General features: G+C 38.3%; 1 protein-coding gene across 1 annotated transcript; it reads left to right on the top strand.

The window, feature by feature from the left end:
- The first annotated feature begins 164 nt into the window (after window positions 1-164).
- On the top strand, window positions 165-21,583 carry lactbl1b (lactamase, beta-like 1b). The gene is made up of 6 exons (XM_034138928.1): window positions 165-285; window positions 1,793-1,899; window positions 13,190-13,347; window positions 16,520-16,767; window positions 17,877-17,982; window positions 20,605-21,583. The coding sequence occupies exons 1-6, from the start codon at window positions 180-182 to the stop codon at window positions 21,581-21,583; spliced, it is 1,704 nt and encodes a 567-aa protein (XP_033994819.1). The 5' UTR covers window positions 165-179.
- Window positions 21,584-24,584: the final 3,001 nt, after the last annotated feature.

The following is a 24,584-nucleotide window of genomic DNA, read 5'->3' as shown; positions in this document are numbered from 1 at the left end:
CTGCATTTTTTTCTTCTAACATTCTCTCATGTGTTGTTGTGTGTTTGTGTTCCCATCTCTCTGTATTCCAGCCTCCCCCTCCTCCTCCTGCTGACCCTGACCCCGACCCTGTCCCTGTCCCTGTCCCTGTCCCTGCTCCTGCTTCTGTTAAATTTGAAGGACTCACTAAAACAAACAAGATGACGGTGAAATGGAGCGATCTGGGTTTGGCCTTCTTCATCGTGCTGTCCCTGGTGATGACAGGATGCTTCTTCTGGCAATATCAGATGCCAAAACTTCTGCCAGGTGAGGCACTGTAATTAGTAACAGGATGTGTGAGAGGAATTTCTTAAAGCTGAGAAATCGTTATCTTAACTCATCTTTAAACATCAAATGATCCTTTGAGGTGCTGCATTAGTCTGAAAAGCAAAAGATCATTTTAAATTAGTTTCCATTTCATGATTTCTTATTCTGGTAGAAGAAAGTCTGTGAAACATTGAACCTATATCGCTCAATAACTTAACACAATATCCTAATTATGACATTTAACGCTAAATCGTAGTTTGCAGCTTTGCTAATTCTTAACTAATCCGGCAACAACCCACAACCTTAGTTAGTATATTGAAAATCAACAGATTATTCTCTCATAATTATGGAGATAAACACTTTGTAATTAGGACATTAAACAATCTCCTTTATTATATTATCACACAGTTGAAAGTGTGAAGAATTGCAGAGGCATTGTCAAATTAAAACATACAGAAAGGGGATCATCTCTCAGACTGCATGGGTTTTGTTTTAAAGAGGCCCTATATGCTTTTGTGGTTTTACCCTTTCCTGTAGTGTCTTCACGCCAGAGGGAGTTTGTAAGACACACTTCTATTTACTCGTGCTCCATAACATTGAATGTGATAAGGGCGAAGGGGCGGGACATCTCAAAGTGGTTGACCAATCACAACAGAGCCGACCAGTTAACCAATCAGAGCCGACTGGGCTCTGGTTTCGGACAGAGGGTGAAAAGAGGTGCTGCAGCACAGGCAGTATGAGAAAATATGAATACCTTTTTGAACATTAAAGCTTGTAAACATAAAATACAAAAATACATCTATGAACTTAAAAGTTAGCAAAATATGTCCTCTTTAAAATGTAGGTTTCAATTATATTTAAAAGGTTTTGATTGTAGTCCCTTTAATCCATAATCAGTCCAACACAGCACCAGAATCTGTCACGTAGTGTTGCTTTAGTTCATTAGTTTGTTTTAATTATGGTAAAACTTAATTAAAGCGCCTGATCAGACTCTTTAATACAATTAATTCAGAGCAAAAACACTCCTCTAAAGTACAGTCCAGTTTTATAATCTCCATGACTGTGTATGATTAGTAAGGTAACATGAGGTTATGATTTTCTGACGTACCGCCAAGGGATCTTTTTTATTCCAAATAACAATTTCACATGTGCTTTAGAATGAGAATGCAAATGGTGGCCTTAAGCAACAATGAAACATATTTAAATATTATACATTCATCCAGAATTCACACTGGGATCTGGCAGCGTCTTTTGAAATCTGCAGGTTAATAAATAAATAAATCCTGTCAAATTGTATGGTGAAAGATCAACGGGGTTCATCAGGAGGCGGGGAGAATAATGAACTCACCCACTAGCCAGTCAAAGCCTAATGCATGTGTTGGCCTTTGTTCAGCTGATACATTATTCTATCAAATGTCAAGTGGGAAATACAAAAGCCTGTCCCGCTGTTATTCATTCGCTCTTTCTTTCTCCCTTTTCATTTTCTCATTTCCCACCCACCGCCTAGATGAAGGGAGGGGTCGCAATGCCGAGTCAGAGATGATGTGTCCTCGCTTCCCCGAGCCTCTCCAGCTGGAGCATCCTATCCCTAGCCTGAAGGAGGCTCTGGAAAAGGTGAGAGGAGTTGTTCGTCATGCTCAGAACTATAACTGATGTTGGATTTCTGTCATGCCCACTCAAATCTGGGGGAATTTACAGGCTGACCGCCGTAATCCTTCACACCAAATGCTGCTGCAGTTGACAGAAGGAGATTAAATATATATACTGTGAGGAATGATTAAAAGTCAGTCAAATCTCTGCAACCAAACAGTTTCAGACAAACTGCAAATAAATATCAAGCTTATGAATTTGATATAAGATATGCTCACTTCAGCCTTGAAAGCAAAAATAATCTTTAAATCTAATCTTGAATACGCTTTAAAGAATTAATTATGTTTCGCCTGCAGGTTTCACACCCCGACAAAAAGTGCTGGTTTTCCAGAATAGCAATATCATTTATATGATGTGCTCATTAAACTAATATGTTTGGCATAGTGCGACATCAAAGTAATTGCTTTGGGGTTTCATGTTGCTGGTAATAAAAGTGCACAGAACAAAGTATAAAAAAAGGGTTCCCAAGATAAATCCAGCGCTGCTACACATTCATTTATTACCTCATCTTGCCTTTTTTGCGAAGAATTTGATACTTTTATCCCTTTAGATACCAGAGCAATTTGTTTAATGAGATCATCTGATAAGTTGGACGTGACTTGCTCTCCGAGGGAAGTAAGTCACCTGAAACCAGACAGAGGACCCTAAGCCCATACTGGTTTATTGTGAGGAGTAACACAAGTGTCAGTTGTCAATGGACTGATCTTTTCTTTTGCCTTTTTAAGTGAAAGCATTGAAGACCTGTAGTCTTCTCCTATTGGCCGGCGTTGACGGGGGCGTGTCCAATGCAAATCCTGTCGGTTTCTGCTGCTAAATTACATCACTCTGATGTCTGTGGTCATCTAAACATTCCCTAATAAACCTCATTCCAGCGTCAATAAATGAGTGTTAAACTCAGGGTGTTTAGTGTACAACATCACATTATTTCACCTTCAATTCACGGTTTGAAAACGTAGCATTTCGCCACAAGCTAATGCTAACCGGAAATGACGAAATTCACCAGCGGAAAAACCGGAAGTCACATGTGAATCTTCGGTTTTCAGAATAAAACAGATTTAAATGAAATACAGATGGAGCCTCTTATTTTGGACCCCAGCATACAGCTTCCTGCCGACTGCCAGCCAGTTGCCTGCCAAAGACCAGTATTCAGGAATGTTAGGCCCTCCCACTATTCTCCAATTTCAGGGTTTAACCAGGAGATGGCGCTATATATTAAATAACTAAGACTTAGTTTTTCACAATAGAAAATGCAGATATTATATAAAAAACTAAAGTTAAAATCTTGTTTTTAATGCCCCAAGAGCAATAACATCTTGTCACAAGCTTTTTGGAAGAAAAAGACTGACTCAAGAGACCTGTAGTTGACTAATTACAGGCCTCAATAAAGTTCTGCCATTGGTTGTGAAAAACAACGGTGGACATAGTGGAAAGTGAAATTGACATTGTCGAATTTAATAAAAATACAAAATAATGTATCTGTGTACGTGTTTTACTATGTGATCTGCACTTATCAAACATCTAATTAAGGCGAGACACCCCAGGTGAATAGGGTATTTTTAACTTAAAGATATCAGCTAAATATTTCTCCAGTTAATTACTTACAATAAGGCAATTGTTTTTTGTATTACAAGTTTTCTGAAATAGCATGTTTAAATATCCAAATGAACCATTATCTCATGAAATATGCGCATATTTTAACACATTTCAGGAACCGAAATCTGAACTTTGGATAAAGCCAGGATCAAAATTATTGTTTCATTTTGTAGTCATATTAGTATCTAAGGCTTTTACAGAAGGGATTTTGGATATCTCTTTTTATCACTCCATAAATCAGAAAATACTGTCAACAGCCCTAAAATATCAATTTTCACCATGTTTTTAGGTATAAAATGTTATATAATTCAGGCTATGAATTATATATGACCAAACCCTTCTGTAAAAGCCTTCATAATATTGATAGGAATATAACTGGAAGGTTTGGTGTATTTAACTGCTGAGTGATTCTACAATTTAGGGTACATTCCATGTCCATTGATGTCCATTGATGATAATTATAATTATTCTAACTATTTTCTTCAAAAATATCATATTTTGCCTATTATTGGAAAGCATGTTATAATATCACACAAACATTATGTGCATCCTATGCTTTATTTAGCTTGAAATGTGTCATGATGTTCTTAAATTGTCAGTTTTTGCTATGTCCGTTTTTCAGTTGAGGGTGTCTTGGTTTCAAAATAATGAATAAAAACCATTAAAGTAAATTTAAAAAATGATTCATTTATTTCAAAAGTCTAAATACTAAAGAATAATAACATATTTTTAATTGATTTCCCCCTTTAAATAATTTAAATATCTTAATATATGAATGTCCGCAAAAGTTCTGTCAACTATGTTACTAACAGAACTTCCCCCTTTAACTCAAAAATTGTTTGTCCCAATACCATGTCACCAGCATCACATGATGCCATGTTCCTCTTTGGCAGACATTTTGAACACACTGTGGTGATTGTCCTCTACATTTTTACAATATTTTATGTATAATAGCACATGGTCAATTAATATACTCATTGACAATCAACAATGTTACGTACATTGTTATGGTTTACAATTGTTTAATGATTTTAATTCAATTATATGTGCAAATGTGATGTTAACCTGTTCAAGAAAATGACATGTGGTCATCCAGGCAAGGCCTACCATTGAAATGATGGGTCAAAATAGGGAAATTGTCAACTAGGTTACCTGTCAACTGAGTTACCCAGTACTGTAATAACTGTAGTAACTTAGTTGACAGGTAACCTAGTTGACAATTTGTACGACATGTAGACGTCATTACACATCATTATCAATGGAATTTTGCACTTCTGCCTTGAAATTAACATAGTGCTGATGGTTAATAATGTGTCCAGTCAACTATGTTATTTGCGTCAAATGTTTGACTTTCATTGTCAACTATGTTGCACCTCATTTTTTCAAATTTAAAATATCTAAAATAGTGCTTCTGATATCCTTTATAGTATAATGTATATCTACACAGGTTGGAGTTTTACATGACATCTCTTAAAACTATCAAAATGACCTGTATGGTAGTTTTATAATACAAAATATCCCTAAACTTAATGACAGTGCTGAACATATCACATGAAAAAACAAAACTTTAATACAATTATTTTTTAAACTTTAAAAAATCTTTGGATATATGGTAGAATAGACTCAAGAGCCTTTCAAATTTGATTTTACTTGAAGTGCAGGACTTAATCAAATGATTGTAATGACATCAAGTTTGTCCGTAACATAGTTGACAAACTGAGTAGTGAAAACATCCTTTCCCTTAAAATAAAAAAATATATAAAAATGTTTAAGCTTTGCAACTAGTGGATATGTTACACTGAGGAATATACTAACTTGAACCACTGATTGTTCTATCTATACATTTTATTTGGCATTAGTAAATAATTATGCACATTTACAGATATTTTACATGATATGAGTGATAACACGTGTTATAAGGGCTATTTCGCACAATAGGTGTGCCTTGAGATTTTTACTTGTCCTTTGGTGTGCCTTGGGCACAAAAAGTTTGGGAACCACTGCTGTAGAGAAATGTAAACGTTCACCATCCCCCACCCGCCTACTGTATGTTGCTTTTTGACATGTAAATGGGTAACTACCCCCCTCTGAGTGAATACCTGTTGTACCTGTCCGGGGCTAAGCCCATAGGACGATGCTCTGATGTCATCACCCTCGCACATTGGTCATATGTTTACAAAAAACGATGTTAACACTTTCTCGTTCTTAATATATGCTATATTTAGGGTCGATATGTGTTGAATTTACTTTAAAATAGCAGATCACTGTGATTCACTTCTCCGCGGCTCCTCCGTGCAGAGAGGCCCCCCCCCCGTTGACAATTCACGAGCGTCTAACTCTCTCCCCCCTGTGAAGAGATATCACAGGGGGGGGTTGGGACACACACATTCCGATGGCCAATTCGTTTTAAACAAAGAGTGGGGTGGGGGCTGGTGAACGGTATGGTCAATGTTTGTAAACACTGTGACATTTTGACTTTATTTGATCATTTCAGTTAAAAACTAACGTTCATATTTCATATTACTGTTTTGCCTGGCTGGACCTGTAATTTACAGGAAAGGAGTGCACGCTACTAAAGAGACACGCTACCATGGAAACCAAACAATGGTGTTGCTGTATTGAAGTCCGAGTGGAAACAGTCATATTTGGAGCGTTATGTTAGAATGAAACAGCGAGGTCGTGACTCACAAAAAAAAAGTGTTACTTCACTAACTGTAAGCTTGTCACTCAGAGTAACCTACAGTTAACTTAACTGTTGGAAAAGAAAGATCAGAGTTAGGAGTGTGAACACACAGCTGAGAGCTGCCGTTTCATTCTGACTGTTTAAAAAACGGTAACAACGGACTATTTTTCTTAGCGGATGCATGTAAATTTAAATCAATACATAGAACTATGTTTTAAATCAATAAAAATATTTTCTAAATCCATAAAAGCATTTTAATTAATATTGGGAGTCATGTCGTTACTTTGTTGAGAATGTGGCCATGTAATAAGCGGGGTAATTTGCAGCGACTTGGTCATTATGGGGAAAAATAACACCCAGGGATCAGTAATTTTTAGTGAATTACTGAGTTTAGGCACGTTAATAACATTTTAATGAAGTTGAATACAGTATATTCATATTTGTCAGTGATTTCATGTCAATTCGGCGAACATAAATGATTAAATTAGGATTAAAAATCGAGAGCCGGCTGCTGTTCGTTACGGTAACCCAACTAGGACACTTGACACAGTGGCTTTTGGCAAAGCACACAAAGAAAACAAAAAAAACCGAGAGAGATGAGTTATTGTTATTACAACGTGACTTCACTATTATTTAACAACTATTTTTATTGGGTTCTTTTATTTGGGGTTATGTACATTGTCAGAATAAGTGAGAAATGGATTTAACTTCTGTTAGACAGCTATCATACTGAATAAATATTTATGCAAAAATGTATGGCATTAATAATGTATATCTAATTACATTTAAAAATGTATGGCATTAATAATGTATATCTAATTACATTAACTGTGAATGTCTTTCATTTTATTTAAAATGAAATAAAATTACATAAAACATTTTCCATAAAAAAGTTGATTCAAGAACAAATCAGTACTTTTCTTATATGACTATTATTGCTAAATTTGAAAGGTCTTTACCAGCTTTGGAATTATATATATATATATATATAGCACCTTCTGCCATCCCATCTCTACTGACATATGGATCTTAACAAAGATCCGCTATACATTAGTACCAGATATACTGTACACGGACATTTTAGTGAACCAGACCAGCTGTTTCCGCCGGGTCTTCGCTTCCCGGGCATCACGTTGTTTACAAGTGTGTTCAGATGCTAAATGACAAGTGCAAGTGACAATTGTTGTCGTCTTCTCTGTGAACGTTTTTTTCTCCGTTATTTTGCCATTTTCAGATTTAAATTTCGAGCGGAAAGCTAACCAGGAAGTAATAATTACTTAAGCGGAGAACGGAGAAAGTAAACGTTACAGCAGGCATAACAACAGCCGGTGTTTATTTTATTATAATATATATCATTTGTTTTAAAGCTCAATATATAGTTCTATCCGTGACATATGGATCTTAACAAAGATCCGCTATACATTAGTACCAGATATACTGTACACGGACATTTTAGTGAACCAGACCAGCTGTTTCCGCCGGGTCTTCGCTTCCCGGGCATCACGTTGTTTACAAGTGTGTTCAGATGCTAAATAAAAGTTTAGCTTGTACTTTTGATACCCCGCCTCTCGGCACCACAACATCCAGTTTACTGTATTTCACATGAGCGATGTCGAACATTGAAAAGTCCTTATAAAATCTCTGTTATTAGATCAGTACTTTTCTTATATGACTATTATTGACTTGAACACTGAGAATGTATTTATTAACTTCAGACATTTGAAATATTTGAAATCAGATGAAAACAAACTGTAACGGACCCTGCCGTGTTATCTATGATTACTATGCCTTACTGTACATTCATAATTTCAGCCGGAGGTAGGTGGTAGGCGTTGCGGAGGAGCAGATTGCGAGTGAGGTGCCTGTTCTAAACGAACTATTCCAGCTGTTATAAAGCATTAAATAAAAAGTAAGCAAGGAATACAGAATGTTTCGTTACGTAACTTTGTTGAGAATGTGGCCATGTACATGTAATACATGGGATCATTTGCAGCGACTTGGTCATTGTGGGGAAAAATAACACCCATCCTGATCGTTTCAATGAAGTTGAATACAGAATATTCATATTTGTCAGTGATTTCATGTCAATTCGGCGAACATAAACATCAATGATGATGATTAAATTAGGATTAAAAATCGGGAGAGCCGGCTCGTTCGTTTTTTCCGACTAAACAACATCTATTATTTAGAAGTTGATTTCACATGACTCCAGTGTGGAACCCCACTGCACCCCCTGGTGGATCAATGATCCATTGCAGCTGGCTTCACAATAATTAAATGTATTTATCATGGGGGCGGTATCAAGTCTGACTGGGGGCCGGCCGGCCATCACGGAACGTGCATGAACCGATCACGACCCTCGCACTTTAAACTGTCCAAAATAAGACGCTTCATCTGTACAGTGTATTTCATTCAAATTACGCAACATCAACATTGATTTTAATTTCTAACAATCCCTCCTTTCACACCTTTTAAGGTGTGAACACAATACTGGAATCAATGAGTTCTTCATAAAACTGCTTTTAAACTGACGGTATGTTTTAGACTAAATTATGCCATAAAACATTGATTTTAATTTCTAACAATCCCTCCTTTCACACCTTGTAAGGTGTGAACACAATACTGAAATCAATGAGTTCTTCATCTGAACTTTGCATAGTACATAACTCATATAAAAAACATACTATCAAAATGGAATGGTTCAAATAACAGTCATCAAAAATACAAAAAATACTTCGGTTGGTCTTCAACATAAGTTTTCCTTTGTGCTTAAACTTCTAGTTTTAACATTCAATATCACTTTTCAAAATAGCAGCAATTAGCTTGGTTTTTAAAAGTAAGAAAATCAAGACCCAAACAAAAAATAAACAAAAGCGAGCTTTTAATTAAAGGGGACCTATCATGCAAAATGCACTTTTGTATGTCTTTTATACATGAATATGTGTCCCCGGTGTTCCAGGGAACTCACCAAGTGTCAGAAAACACAACCCTCTCTATTTTCCTCCATACCCAAATCTCTAAAAAAGGGGCTGCAACGGATCTGATAAAAACTGATCCAGATTTGAACACTGTCCTGACGTCAGGACGGTGGCGCTACGGCTATTGGGCCAACTCTCCACCTATCAGGGGAATGTGGGGTTGGGCCACGGCCGGCCATTGCCGCTCGAAAGCGCTGGAGACGCTGTAGTACATATGCCAGGCCTGTAAGTGGCGCTGTAGTCTGCCACAAAAGCAGCGAAGAAGACTTCCCGCGCATGGTTGCCATGGTTCCCCTTCTGTTTATTCTCCGCTGTGGCTTCTTTTCTCCCTCCCCGAGGCGGAGAGGTGGGTGTTTGTCATCTGCTGGTGGACTAACCGGAGAGAATTACAGTGCTTGCCTCGACGGGGAGGGATTGCTGCTGCTGTAATTCAATGCAATCCCTCTCCGTCGAGGCAAGCGCTGTAATTATCTCCGGTTAGTCCACCAGCAGATGACAAACACCCACCTCTCCGCCTCTTCCAAGGAACGAGGGGACCGTGCGGCAGAGTTTCAGTTAGGTTTTCTTTCGCTGGTCAAGATGTCCGTTAAAGTTTAAATCTTCCGGACAAAATTTGAAAAGTGCCGGTCAAAGGTCTTCGTTGTTATTTATTGATCTTTAAAACAAATGAATAACGACTCTATATAATAATTAGGGCTGTCAAGTTAACGCGTTAATAACGCGTTAACGCAAAAAAAAATTAACGCCACTAATTATTTTAACGCGATTAACGCATGTGTATTTTTTGTCCTCGGCCGCTCCGTAGTTTCAGAGCGCATCGAGTTTAAAATACCATCTACAAGCTGATGCTGACAGCCCAGCTCCTGCCGCCCGCTTGTGGCAGACCACACTTCCACACTCACCGGCAGGCCCGGACTGGCCATCGGGAGGACCGGGAGGGTGTGTGTATGTGTGGCGTGAGCGAGGCACACCTTACGTGTTGTTGTTGTTAGCATATGGTGCTAGCTAGCTGCGCTAATGGATATAAGGAGCTGTTTCAATGAAAACAGAGGAGCGACATTTCGCCGACAACTGCGCCGAGCACTTGACTTTATGCAGGTAGCCAGACAGTGGGACATTGTACGAAAAGTCAGCACACTCAGCACGGATAGTGCGCGCAACATGATTGCAGCGTCCAGGCAGATCCCGTTCGAGCATATATGCATTGAGCTGCACATAGCTCCAACGATCCATCACAGTGTCTCCACACACACACACACACACACACACACACACACACACACACACACACACACACACACACACACACACACACACACACACACACACACACACACACACACACACACACACTTTGTATTGTATTATTGTATGAGAGGTTCCAGGTTGAATTGAGGCGAATATTTGTAATGTTCAGAGGTTGTTGTGTTTAATATTCATGAGAATATTTGTCATTGTTCAAATGATAATAAACAAACATATAAAGCATATTTGTCCACTCATATGTTGATAAGAGTATTAAAAACTTGAAAAATATCCCTCAAAGGTACATTTAGAACAGATAAAAAATGTGCGATTAATTTGCGATTAACTATGGACAATCATGCGATTAATCGCGATTAAATATTTTAATCGACTGACAGCCCTAATAATAATATAATTAAACACGGAGGACGGAGATCTATTTTTCTCCCCCTCTTCTGACTTGATCAGAGCACGCTCCCCTCTCCTGCAGGGGGGCGTGGTCAGCTGCAGCTCACAGAATCAGCCCCCTGCAAAAAGAGGGCTGGAGAACAGCAAATTGAGCGAAATGAGGCATGGCTAAAATGCATGATCTGTTTGGTATTTTGAAAACAGAAACGTATAAATATACCTTATATAGGTATGACCCTACAATATATCATTTAAATATAGCATGATAGGTGTCCTTTAAATAAATAAAGCATTTCAAATTAAACAAGAAACATTCAATACAAAAACTAAGATCATGACAGCTTGAGGATTTCCATTGCTAATTTATACTTTTACTACAGTACATTTAAAAGGGAAATTATGTAATTCTACTCGAATACATGTTTTAACCAGTTTGAGTGACTTTTCAGATTTTGCATTCAAAATCATGTGATACATTTGTAACATAATGAATCTCTGAAAATGTAAGTGGACTAAATGTTTATGTTTCTAATATATGTAATTATTCATATATACAATGATATATCACATATGGAATACATTTACCGCAGAATTAGTACATGTTTACTTTTTATACTTACTTTGACATGTTGCTGATAATACTTCTGTACTTTTACTTGTAATGGAGTATTTTGACATTAATGTATGGCTACTTTTACTCAAGTAAAATATCTAAATACTTCTTCCACCTCTGATCATAGATATATTTCATATGATACTGTGATGGGCCTTTAGGCATAACAAATACTTTTACTTTCGCAACTTTAAGTATAATTTGATGCCAATACTTAAGTTATCTGAAAACTTCTTCCACCTCTGTATATAAATGTAGTGGAGTTTAAGGTACCACATTTCCCTCTGAGTAGCAAAACATTTAATCAAGTACAATTACCTCAGAATTGTACATGCAGGTCTGGTCAGGTCACTCCCGTAGCACGGTTGCCGTCGGGGCACTTCGATGACATCACCAGCCATCATCCACACATCCCGATTCTTCGCCATTCTCATGCTATCCACCACCTCCTTCCCCTCCCAGCTCTTAATGTCCGTCAGGCATTCTCCCCTCGGCCTTCCTGCACCTCTTCTTCCCTCAACCTCACCATGCATGGTGGTGTTTGCTAGCGACCAGTTGGCTCTTTTGATGTCCAAACACGTCACCCCGAGGATCCTCCTGTAGCAACGCATTTCAAAAGGCGTCTACTCTCTTTTCAATATTTGTGTTGAACTGTAGCCTTAATGTACATTCTTGATACTTAAATGGCTGTACTCACTTATTTCCACCACAACTGTCCTGCCAAACACAATGTGCAAACACAATAGGATTTAACTTGTACCACTCTTACTGGATCATGTAACTTAAAGAAATGTCACACTTATTACTTTACAGAGAACTTTTAATCAAATCATTAACATCTTTTCACAGCAGATACTTTAATTAGGAGTCTTTTCTTAAGTTATTGAAGTACATTTGGTTATTAAATTCACTGTGATTCACAACATGTCTGGGGATAGTTTCATTCATTATGGAGCATCATCCAGCTGTCTGAGCATTAAACAGGAGGAAACGTCAAGGCTTGTGCCAGCAGAGAAGTTTGTGAACATTTATCGAACAGTGGCAATAACTGTTGTTAGATATCCAGGAAAGGTTAGTATATGTGTACATAATGACAGAACCATTGATGATGGTGGTGACAAATTCATTTGGTATTATTGTTTCATATGAAGGAGAGAAAAGTGATCAATGCCACACTAAAGTCCAATACCTATATTAGTGGTAAATACAGCTGTAGGTTGACAATTACATTTTAAAGCTTCCATGTTATAGATTCTAGCATTTAGTTCAACATTTAAAAATGTCTCACTTTGTAAGACTATTTTTATTCTGAAGGTCTAATTGTTTTAGGTGATTACTGAATTAAGTGTTCCGACGCCCTTTGTAGCAGCAATTAAACTTGATTTGATTTGACACCCATTGTGCGTTTATGATTAATATTTTATTTTCAAAAAAGCCTCCTCCTTAATATTATATGTACAGTGTAATCTCTCCAGGGCCCCTCCATATTACACCGTTTATCCAACATTAAATGCTATGTTTAAGAAATAATGTGTAAACATGAAAAACTGAATACCACTCTTGTGTCTGTATATGAAACAGCAGCCAGTTAGCTTAGCATTAAGAATGGAAGCAGGGGGAAACAACTAGCCTTTCTTCCTTTTGAAAAAATGTAATAAGTAGCTAACCAAAAATATATCTTAACTGGATACCTTTACAGAATAAACTCCTCACTTCCTGCTCTGTCTCTTCCAGGTGGATGCTTTGCTTCGACAGACCGTCAATCCTGTCAGCCTTCCCTCACTGTCAGCCATCGTGATCTTAAACGACACTGTTTTGTGGACTGGTAACTTTGGAAAAAGGAATAGCAGTGACCCTCTCTCAGGTGCCCCAAATGAGTACACAATTTACAGGTGGGTACCCGATGAAAACTTTAAAAGGTTATAAAATACACATTTTTAGCTTCCTATTTGTATTTTGTGCCTCTATTGTGACATGTTTACATGCTTTAATGTTCAAAAAGCTCTAACCAGAGTGGTTAGCTGGCCGGCTCTGTTGTGAGCAGTCAGCCACTTATGGCGCATTTCCACTGCAGCGCGTAGCACGGTTTAAGCGTGCCGTGCCAAATCCGGCCCGTTTTTTGTTGCTTTTCCACTAGGGGTAGTTCCGGCTAACGGGTACTTTTTCACAGTTTTTCTGGCCCTCCAAAATCGAGGTTCTTTCCGGGTCAACAACCGGGCTGAATATGCTAAACTAGTGAGAGAATCGCTGGCAAGGGGGATACAACTACAACAAAATGAACATATTTTACCGTGATTTCATTGTAATACACGTTTCAAAATGATGCCGAAGTAACAACATACTGATACCGGTTAGTAAAAACCATGAATTAATGCTTTGACAAGTCTGCAGACAGACGGCAGGCGAAAAACCTTTTAAAATGCGTGTTTTCTGAATGGAGATCGGCTAAGCTAACGCAGTATATGCTCCGACCGTCCACACTCACAACAACGACCTATACAGACATAAATAAACCAGCGACTGTATTCACCATGACACAGACAGTATGTGGTTTGTACTCGTTTCACTTTTGTCTAGTTTCTGAACATATATGAGGAGCTGTGAGCTCTGAGTGCTAACAGCTAACGGCTGATGTTGGTTTTCTGGGGTTCTCATTGAAGATGACGTCACAGCTCCGCCTACACTGCGTTACTATAGTTACTGCCCCAGTTCCTAAACTGTAATGGAAACGCAGCATAAAGTGAGCCTGGCCTACCAAGGCCTAACTATACCGTACTAAGCCGTGCGAGGCCCTGCAGTGGAAATGCGCCATTAGAGATGTCCCGCCCCTTAGCCTATCACATCCTGGGGGAGTGTGTAGAGAAACTTTGGGATATTAGCATTGGCAGACAATTATCATCCACAAACACTCATATACTGTAACACTACAGGAAGGGAAACACCCCTAAAATCATAATAAGGCCTCTTCAAGTGATTCCGCTTAATTATCGAGAATTACTGTTTAAGCCTCCTGCTGCCAGGAATCAAATCTGGTGTTCAGTGTTAACTCCTCAAAGTCACTAAAAACCCACATCTCCATCTGACTTTGATGTCCTCAGTAGCTACCTTTTTTATTTTTCCTTTAATGGACTCTGTAGTTGATTCTGAAACATCTTCTTCCTGTGCTGCAGAGGAGGCGGTGTGTTTATTATAGGATGAGCATTATTACATCACATTAATTCACTGTAATGGGCACATAAGCTCTGGATATAAATATTCTTCAGTCAGTGTATATCTGCACAGTAGCTGACCTGACTGATGTGAAATTGATGTCGGAGCATCACAGGGATCATGTTACCCCTGGACGCCTGATGATTACGCTGAAGAGGCTTAGTTTAATGTTCAGAGTGTGCTAGAAAAGAAAAGCGACATGAAAAACCCTCTATAGGGAAAAAAGGACAGTGCCGGACTGTGAATGACTTTAACAGGGACATTTAAGCACAACATGTGTGCTGCTGCCATTTATAATTGACTTTTAAAGTGTATTCTCCCATGTGAAGTACTCGGTGTTCGATTATTATGTTTATAAGAAAACCAGGACACAGTGTTTGGTGGTTTCTAGTGTCAGAATGAGCCAGCCTGTCTCTCAGATTGGAGGAATTTTTGCAGGCACAGATCGAAGGCACTGATTGTAAATATTTCAAGATGGATTACTTATCTGTGGGAAAGTGATAGTTTCCTTTAACGAGAGCCAAGTCTAACAATGTACAAGATTTAAACCAAGAAAAATTTAGAATAAAGATTTTCTCCATCTGACTTAACAGGGTATTTTTTGAAGTACCAAGTTCTTTTGGCTCATTACAGTCAAATAATGGCGGATTATGCTCTTGATTTACTATTTAATATCACACTTATTTAGGACGCGTCACTGTGGCACTCTATGAGCAGCCACAAAAAAATACAGTAAAAATCGAGCATGAATAATCAAAAGCCCTTTCTATATGTTAAATAAAATGGTAAAAGTTAGTCATACACAGTAGTGGAATGTAACTAAGTACATTTACTCAAATACTGTACTTAAGTAAAATGTTACGGCACTTAACGCGGGCGGGGGCAAAACGCAACATCTTGCAAGAAACAGCTGAGGGCTTCTTAACATTTAATAAACTATGAATGTGTCATACTCACTTAACGGGAAGAAACTCAGCTTTCAGACAATATTAACAATTTTTAGCTAAACTAAACAAAAGGGTAATAACAAAGGCTCTGAATTAGCCCTGAGCGAAAAGATGCTAACGCAATTAGCACAGAACTCAAGGTAAAATACCCTTATTACTTATCAAATCTGCACAAACAAGATATCGATTAGCAAGCTGAGATTCCACAGATTCCAGACATATAAGTATTATAACTGAGCGATATCAAACTACTACAGTAGCTTATTGGTTATGAACAAGACTTCACTTTAAAATAGGGAACATGTTCTTAGATATAAATATCTAATTTTGAGTTATTTAGACACAATTAACACTTATCGTTTCATGTCTTGTTAAATAAGAATAGATCATATTTGTTAAGTGTTATTATGGGATAATTACTATTCTTGTGGTACTACTGCCTTATTAGGCCCAAATTGAGCAGAGCATATTAAGACCAAAACTCATGTACAACAACTTCCTTACTTGCAATAAATAAGCACTAATTAGAGGGTTATTGAGTAAAAACTCTCAACTAATGGCCTATTACTTGTAGAATATGGTCATGCAGAATAAGGCATTAATAAGTGTTTTATAATGACTAATAAAGAGCCAATATACTGATAATATGCATGTTAATTAACAACTAGTTGATGGTGAATTTGTGTACCTTAATATAAAGTGTTACCGATTTTTTTTGTAACCAATTCTTGGTCTGCTCCTGTACTGAACTACTTGTATGTGTCTGTATCAATGGCAAAAGTAGCAGACAATATTTTTTTGCATTTTCAGAGTTTGCAGTAAACAAAAGCTGTGTGCCAAATATAAAGAAATGTTTTCTGTCAGATATAACAAAAACAATCACGTTACTCCTTTATCTCTTTTTCAGAATTGCAAGCCTATCCAAAATCTTCCCGACCTTGATGCTGTACAAACTGTGGGAGGACGGGAAGATTGGCTCCCTGGATGACCCTCTGGAGAAATACGTGGAGAACTTTACCATCAAAAACCCCCTGGGGAAGTCGCGGGACTCAGAGCTAAAGTACGTGACAGACGGTCTGATATTTCTTGACAGTGGGGAGGTTCAGATCCGCTCCTCCTCAGTCACTCTGCGCAGGATGGCCAGCCAGCTCTCAGGTAAATACAAAGGGTTAGAGAGCCAGCCTCTGTGATATAACACAAGGCATTGATATGCATGCACATATTGTATATAGTATGTCCCTTAGGTCTTAGTTAGTTTGGACACATCTAAACCTTCAGGAGCTGACCTATGAAAGTTAAGAGTTGTATAAAAAAATACATTTAAATAAAAGACGAATAAGAAGAAGAGGCTTGTGGTATATGTTTGTTTTTTTAGCTTGTTAAATGTTAACATCCAGGTTGCAGTTTCTTATTTAAGAGGATCAAAGATTTTGCTTTTGTTTATTGATTTTAGAGCTAAAACTATCAGCCAAATAATTTATATAATTCAGTCAATTAACAGAAAATGATCATGCAACTTTTCTAATCATTGTTAAGGTCATATTTAAGCACATTATGCCAAACATTTCATATAGAATATAAAATAGTTTGCAATCAATCAACTATTTGAGAAAATAATTGCTTATAACTAACTATAATAATAATAGTATATATTCTTAACATATGTTAATACTCACTCATGAAACAATCTTCTAGTTTGTATTGAGAGATTGCAACGGATATGTGAAATTAAGCATTAGGTTTCTGAGCTGTTCAGGTACTTTTATTGCTGGAGTCTTTCAGCAGTTACATCCATATATTGACTCGGCAAAATAGTTTCTGTTGCCATTCACAAACAGGCACTTGCTTATCTGAAGAGGCTTTCAATTTTTGAAATAAATATGAATAAAATATGAGAGAAACTCCAAGGACAAGACAATTATAAATCTTTCAATATTGGCATAGTCCCATCTGTAGCGGCCGTGACTGACGAATACGAACAGTGGCACATTGCTGCATGTCATCATCTCTCCAAATTTCCAACCCATCTGTCTGTTCATCTTATTTAGGCTAAGGAAAAATAATCATCTTTATGTATCCCAACCTGTGTCCGTGTATCATCCAGGTAGCAAGCCTGAACATAATAACGTTCTGAGAACTGCATTTGTCACGTAAAGTCATCATGACCATAACCATCAGAACAAATCAAATGTGTTTTCTTTGAGCAGGATAGATAGAAGAAAACATAATTTATTTGTTATATTTTCTGTCACGGGCTGATCCAGGCTTACCCAGGAGACTCCGGGCCACAAGCCTGCTTTGGAAAGGAAAAACACAAACTGCAATTAATCTGCTTCAAGATGATGTCCTCGTCGCAGACCCAGGCACTAAGTAAGATTTGTTATGCTTTGTTAATTTCAGTATATCAATATGTACATTTTAATTGTGCAGACTAGGATAATGAATTGTATGAAAAGTGCATGTGTTTGACCGGGCAGAGACATACATTGTGTTGACAGCAACATATTGTGTAATCTCTGCTTGTTTATGGTACAAGTTTGACATTTTGTGAAATAAGCTTAACCACTCTCTTGTCAAGAGTTAGATGACAAGACCGATACAACTCTCAAAGTCTGCTGAGTAAACATTAACTTACAGCCAGCAGTTCACTTTGGAGGCGTTGGTGAGTGCATTTTGAGAAATTCTGACAGTGCCAGCTGGTGGTTTCCCCTAATTCCAGTCTTTATGCTAGACTAAGCTAACCACCTGCTGGCTGAAGTTAATGTTATGCGCACATTGTGATTTTATCCGTCTTGTCATCTAATTGTGTTTGTTTAGGGCACATTCACATTTTGTGAAATTTGCTAGTTAGATAAGAAGACTGATGCATCAGTCAAAGTCTGCATGGTAAACATAAACATTAGCCTAGCTTAGCATAAAGACTGGAATCAGGGGTATACCGCTAGCAGGCACTGTCAGAATTTTTGAAAACGCACTCACCAATAATTCCAGAGTTAACTAATTAACAAAAATCTTGTGTCTCTCTATGTGTAAATGTCAACATGTTGTGGATTGACATGGTGGTCATTTTGTAGCCAGAAAACAGTGACTCCCTTATCTTGCTGGTGGGTTCTTTTCTTCTTTTATTTGTATCAGTCTAGCTCTGTCAAGACTGAAAACCTCAGGCTTTTTGTTAAGACTGGATTGAGTTGAACACTTTGTTTACCGTTGTAGTATTCAACGCAATGTTACACATTGAGCCAAAGGGGCCCTTTTATTTGTATGTGCTGCACAAGTGGGCTAAATGGATACAGAGATTCAATAGTTTCTACTTATCAAGCAGCGTTACAGCCAGCTCCAAAGAGAATCAGGTGAATTCAGTGATTTATTGTATTGGAGACCAAGCTGATGATGTTTACTGAAGCTTGAAACTCAGTGATGCAGACCAGTAACAATACCCTTCAACGAGGAATGGCTTTTTTTGTAATGAAATGTGCATTGCTTACAAACCTGCACGTTTGGAAGCAAAAAGCATTTGAGACTGTGGATGTATTTTTCACCAGTCAACACACACATTAGCTCAGCACTGATGATGCATATCAAGCTTATCAGGGACAGGATTGTGATAGGACTGGCTAATATACGGTTCTCAGAATGCATGCTAATGGAAGAAAATCTAGACATGGAAAATACATAATTTAGAAGAGATGAATAAGCAGCAAAACCTACTATAGAGTGAAGAAAGTATTGCTAAGCAGATAGATGCCAGTTCTGTGGACAGTGTTTAAAGGCTCACATCAAAAAGGAAAAGCCAAAACGCATCATAACTGTAAGAAAAATCAGCACAGCCAGACAGCGGTCAGAGCAAAACTCCAAAAAGCTCCCACTGATACAAACCCGATGGCATGAGTGCCCTGTTAAGGATGCAAAGTGCCTTTCATGTGGGACAAGAGGTCACTAGTGGGGTGTGTGTCCTGCTGGTAAAGCTGTGAATAGTATTGAGCAAGAGAGGGATTGGCTCTGTGCTGGTGCTGACACACGGACTGTTCATTAAGACACTTCACTTTCAAAAGGAAACCAGAGAAGATGTCACAGTTGTCTCTGTCGTTTTTGGGAAAAATACTTTTAATGCAAAGCAGCCTTTTCTCCAAAATGCAGGGCAAAAAATTGGTCTGATGTTCCACCGGATGTTTTTGCTTTTACCAGACTGCAGCTAATGGAAGCAGCCACTCATATCATGGTCTGTGTCGATATCTGAACATGCCTTTGCTCGGGTTGCCAAAAAACATTTATCTCCCAACTGGTTCAAGCAATGGCTCTGTTCTTTTAAAGTTGATATCCACCATGCCACTGTATTCCTAAGTTCCTGAGGTCGCCAGAGGTTTGAACAACAGGGGAGCTGAACGTATAGTCTCTAGACCTTGAAGCACCTCAAAAAAAAGTGATCCTGCCCTACCTGGCTCTACTTGCCTATAAAGCCACACCCCTTAAGAGTTTATAGCCCAGCTCAGCTTCTCATGGCCCCACATCTTCTGAAACTGCGGTCCACTCAAAAAAAAAGAAGCTACATTTTCAATTTCCTTTTGCCTGTTTTGTCCTGCGTTTTGGTCCAATTTGATGTAAAAAAAACAGAGTTAGTTTGAAGCTAATTTTCTGTTTCAACCTGACAACCTCCTGATGACAACCAATCTGGAGGTGTTTTCAGCCATGTAAATCGTCAACCTTTTTACATTAACATTGTTACATTTCAGTGTTATTATTGAGCTTTAGAACCGCTAATAGGCAGATGTTAAAAGACAGAGCTTTACTCTAAAATAAGCTAAGCAGCTGCTGCAGCTTCATGTTTAACCATATAGAAGAGTTGTATCAACCATCTCATTAATGCTAATAAGCAGAATTACAAACAAAAGAAAACAATTAATTATTTAATCAAGATACTTACCAAATAGTTTGTTACTCTTACTTCCTCCATCAATAACCAGCTTCTTCTTTCATTCTTTTGCTTCTTTACAGATGTCATTACAGCAACCTCGCCTTCTCACTGTTGGCTCATGTGATGGCCGAGCGAGTGGCTGCCGTGGACTACCAGCGCTGGATCACAGACAACATCCTGGATCGGCTGGGTATGGAGGACACTGGCTTCGACATCACCCCAGGGCTCCAGAGCCAGGTGGCCGTGGGAGTGTACTCCAACGGGAAGCCGGCGCCGCTCTACGACCTGGGCTGGTACCGGCCCTCAGGTCAGATGTTTTCCACTGCTGCAGACATGGCCAAGCTCGCTATGATGCTGCTGGGCGCATATCACCGCAAGATGCTAGAGCCAGACTCATTGAAGATCATGCTGACCCCCCTCTTCAGGTGCGAAAAGGACTACTTTGCCAACCGTACTGGGACGCCATGGGAAGTGAATGAGTTCATGGGCTACGAGATGGTTCGTAAAGATGGTGATCTGGACGGGTACTCTGCCACCTTCTCCCTGGTGTCAAAACTGAAGCTCGGTCTGGTGGTGTTAATGGCTGGTAGCCGGTCTGAGAAGCAGGACCTGGTCACTAAGGCCTACTCCTACATCATACCAGCTATAGAAAGAGCCTTTAGGGATGCTACGAAGGTCCTTAATCCTCCGCCAAAACCAGAACCTTACATCGGCTTTTTCACCTACAGCAACATCACCTTCTATGAGATCAAAGTCGGGCCAGACGGCGTTCTGATCATGCAACAGTTTGGGCCTCAAATTGAAGAGCTGATCCCAGAGAAGTACAGGACAATAAAGCTGAACTACCTGGTGGACCGGGTGTTCAGAGTTGTTTTTGAAAAAGAGTACCCTTGTGTTTTGCAAGTAGGCACAGCCTCAGTGTCCCTGGAAGCCCAAGATGGCCAGCTTTTTAACTTCTACATATTTGACAAGCGTGGTTTGTCCCCTGGCTTCGATGCACCAGGACTTAACACGTATAATGTGGTAAGAATAGCCCGCAGACCGACTTTCTCGAGCTGAACTGCAGTGATGCTTCGACCTAAAGACAACTGGTATGTCCTTGGGACATGTCAGGTGTTGTAAACAAAAAGAGGTGTAAATACTAAAAGACTAAATGGAAAAGTTGGTATCAATTGGGTGGACAAAGATAGGATTGTGCTCTTGATAAACAAAGAGCACAGAGAGGGACGGCATAATGAATAATGTCTTGCTAGGGAAATATATGCTTTCTCTGAGAAATTATGTATATGACTGTCCTTCATTATGGATCCCAACTGAACATTCACTTTATTGTGATATATGCATTTGTTTTTCCTGCCTTCTGTCAAACCACTGTAACATTGTCTTGGTCTTTTCTGTCCTTGAATTTGAATGAAAGAGAAAAGCAGAACTCTGGCTCTCAACAAACTCCTGTTCTGGTCATGTATATGAATATCAACATAGACATCCTTTTCAATTATTGAACTATGATTGCTATTTCTAAAAACCCTAACACCAAGCACATACATATTCACACTCTGTTGGCAAGGGGAACACATATTTCATTTCTTTGTCACTATGAACTCTGCAGCTAGATCGTATTCATGAAAATGCATCACGTTATTTAAATGCGGATGTTGCCACAGTACAGGTAGAGAGCTGCCTATTAAATGATTGATCTGAATGAATTATTCATGAAAATGATTTTGGTTCCACAATGAGAGGTGACTAGGGACAGAGAGGCTTTTGGTGCAGGTGTGACTTCTTGCCGTTTAACCCTTAGAAATGGGTTCTAATTTGTCCGAAGTCCCAACCTCTAACTCCAGTATGAATAATACACTGCTCTGCTGCAGGTGTATCCAAGTGTGCAAAAATAACAATCATAAAGCCAAGGCTGATGTTTAACCTTTTATATTAGATTGTGTGTTGGATGGAAATGGAATATGAAAATGTTGCTTAGGCTTGGAGCACCAGGTGCAACGAGCGAAATTAGGGGAATGCTGAGAAATGAACCTACTATTTCCATTTCATCCAGCTGTGGATGGAAATATTGAAACAGCAATTCAGCTATGTAATGCAATGTTGTCACGGGCCACAGATTAATTCTGATGCATTGTAAGAGTTAAAATTAAGTCATGGGTCATGCAGTATTGTAAGTCATACTGAAACAAAACTGCACCAACATGCAAAGGATACTTTGAGGTGATCTGCTGCTATTGTTAAGGCTTGTTATTTTGGATGTAATATGAGGCTTTTAAGCTTTCAGAAAAGCAACCTTCACAATGCAACCATGATGACGAATAAAATGCTGCATTCATGTTTCAGTATTATAACAAAATATAATTGATAACAAATAGGTAAAAAACATTTTTGCTTTCAACATTTATTTTTCTTAAGTCAGCCATTGCACAATAGCCATAATCAGTTCTTATACTTTGCAATCACAGTGAACAAGAGCTGGCAAATCAATTCATGAACACAATGCAAAAGGCAAAACAAGATCAGGAAAAGCTCGCAGTAAAGTATTTAATTCTTTGTTAACAAGTTTCACTGGAACACAGATAAGTATATTAACTCTTTGTGAAGCCCAGCAACACGTTAATTTACAAATAACAAAAAAACAAATACAACATTGTTTCGTTCGGAGAGGATTTGACTGTCCCACTTTCAAATTCCATTCTAAGGCATACATGAGTTAAAGAATAAGACAGCAGGTGAAATATGCAGGCACTATTGAACAATATTATCCATCGTCACAAACCAACAAAATCAAAGTTCACATACAAGCTCTTGAGCGGCGTAAGTAGTTTAAATTAGCAGTTTTACATTTGGGAAAAATACTCTCTCACTTGCCAAGATCAATACCTTCTGAAGTTAGCTTGGTTTAGCTTAGCATAAAGACAAAACACTGCTAGCCTGGCTCTGTCCAAAAGTAAAAAGAAAGAAATAACTTTCAGCGCCCTTCAAATCTGAATTATTAACATATTATATCTCTTTGTTTAAGAGCACATCTAAAATGTAAATCATCTTTTTTGGTACCCTTACACCACAACTTTAACACGAAAAAACTTTAAGAAAGGCAACTTTAGCTTCAGTAAGGTGACTTTTAGGAGTGAAACTAAGTACACTAGTTTTGCTAGCTAGTCTTGTAAAGTTGAATGCTAGTAGCTACAGTATTGAGTTAAAGGAGCGATATGTGTGACAAATATTGTACATATCTTTTGTTATATATTTAGCATGTAACAAAATATATATGAATAACCACAATGGCTCATGATAACCATTTTATTATTTTGTAAAGATTAAACAAATGAGATGTAGAATGTGTCAATCTGTGAGCTTAATACCAATTAGTGGGTGGCTTTTGGTATCTCAGGACAGAGCCAGGCTAGTTGCTTTTAGTTTTTTTTATTAAGCTAAGATTGTCGTGATTGTCGTGAACTGAGGCACAGGACACAGGACCCAAATGCAGGACTCGGAGAAAGTTGTCAAAAAACAGAAAGTAGTTTATAACGGATACTAAGTCACACTTCACGTGGACATTTTTTTATTTTCTCTAACAAAATCACATATCCAGTGGGAAAAAAGGTTTTCCTAAAATCAAAACTCACTTGACAAAAGGTACTTTCTCAATATAAAGTTCAGGAGTCAAAGGGCCCAGGTTCTCACGGCATGGAACATAACGAACTGACAAGGGACAAAGAAACACAAGGGCTATTTATAGGTGAGGGGGATGAGCACAGGTGAAAACTATCAGGGCAGGGCCAAGCAATCTCAAGGGCGGGAAACACACAAAGGCAGGAAGTGTGGGATCTGGAATGAGAGGGAATGATTACTTTCAAAATAAAAACAGGAAGTGACAAGATCAAAAACACAAGACTTAACATAACATAACTGTCGAGCCACAACAAAGATACATATTAAACATATGTTAGTGTTATCAATCTTCTTATTTAACTTACAAGAAGAGGATAATCATTTGCCAAACATGTCAAACAATAGCTTGTCTACTGCTTGTTAGGTCATTTAAATAAAGCCTCAA

The sequence above is a fragment of the Trematomus bernacchii genome, unplaced genomic scaffold (assembly GCF_902827165.1).
Source record: "Trematomus bernacchii unplaced genomic scaffold, fTreBer1.1, whole genome shotgun sequence".
In the NCBI taxonomy this organism is placed as follows: domain Eukaryota; kingdom Metazoa; phylum Chordata; class Actinopteri; order Perciformes; family Nototheniidae; genus Trematomus; species Trematomus bernacchii.
This window is presented reverse-complemented; position numbering and strand designations above follow the sequence as displayed.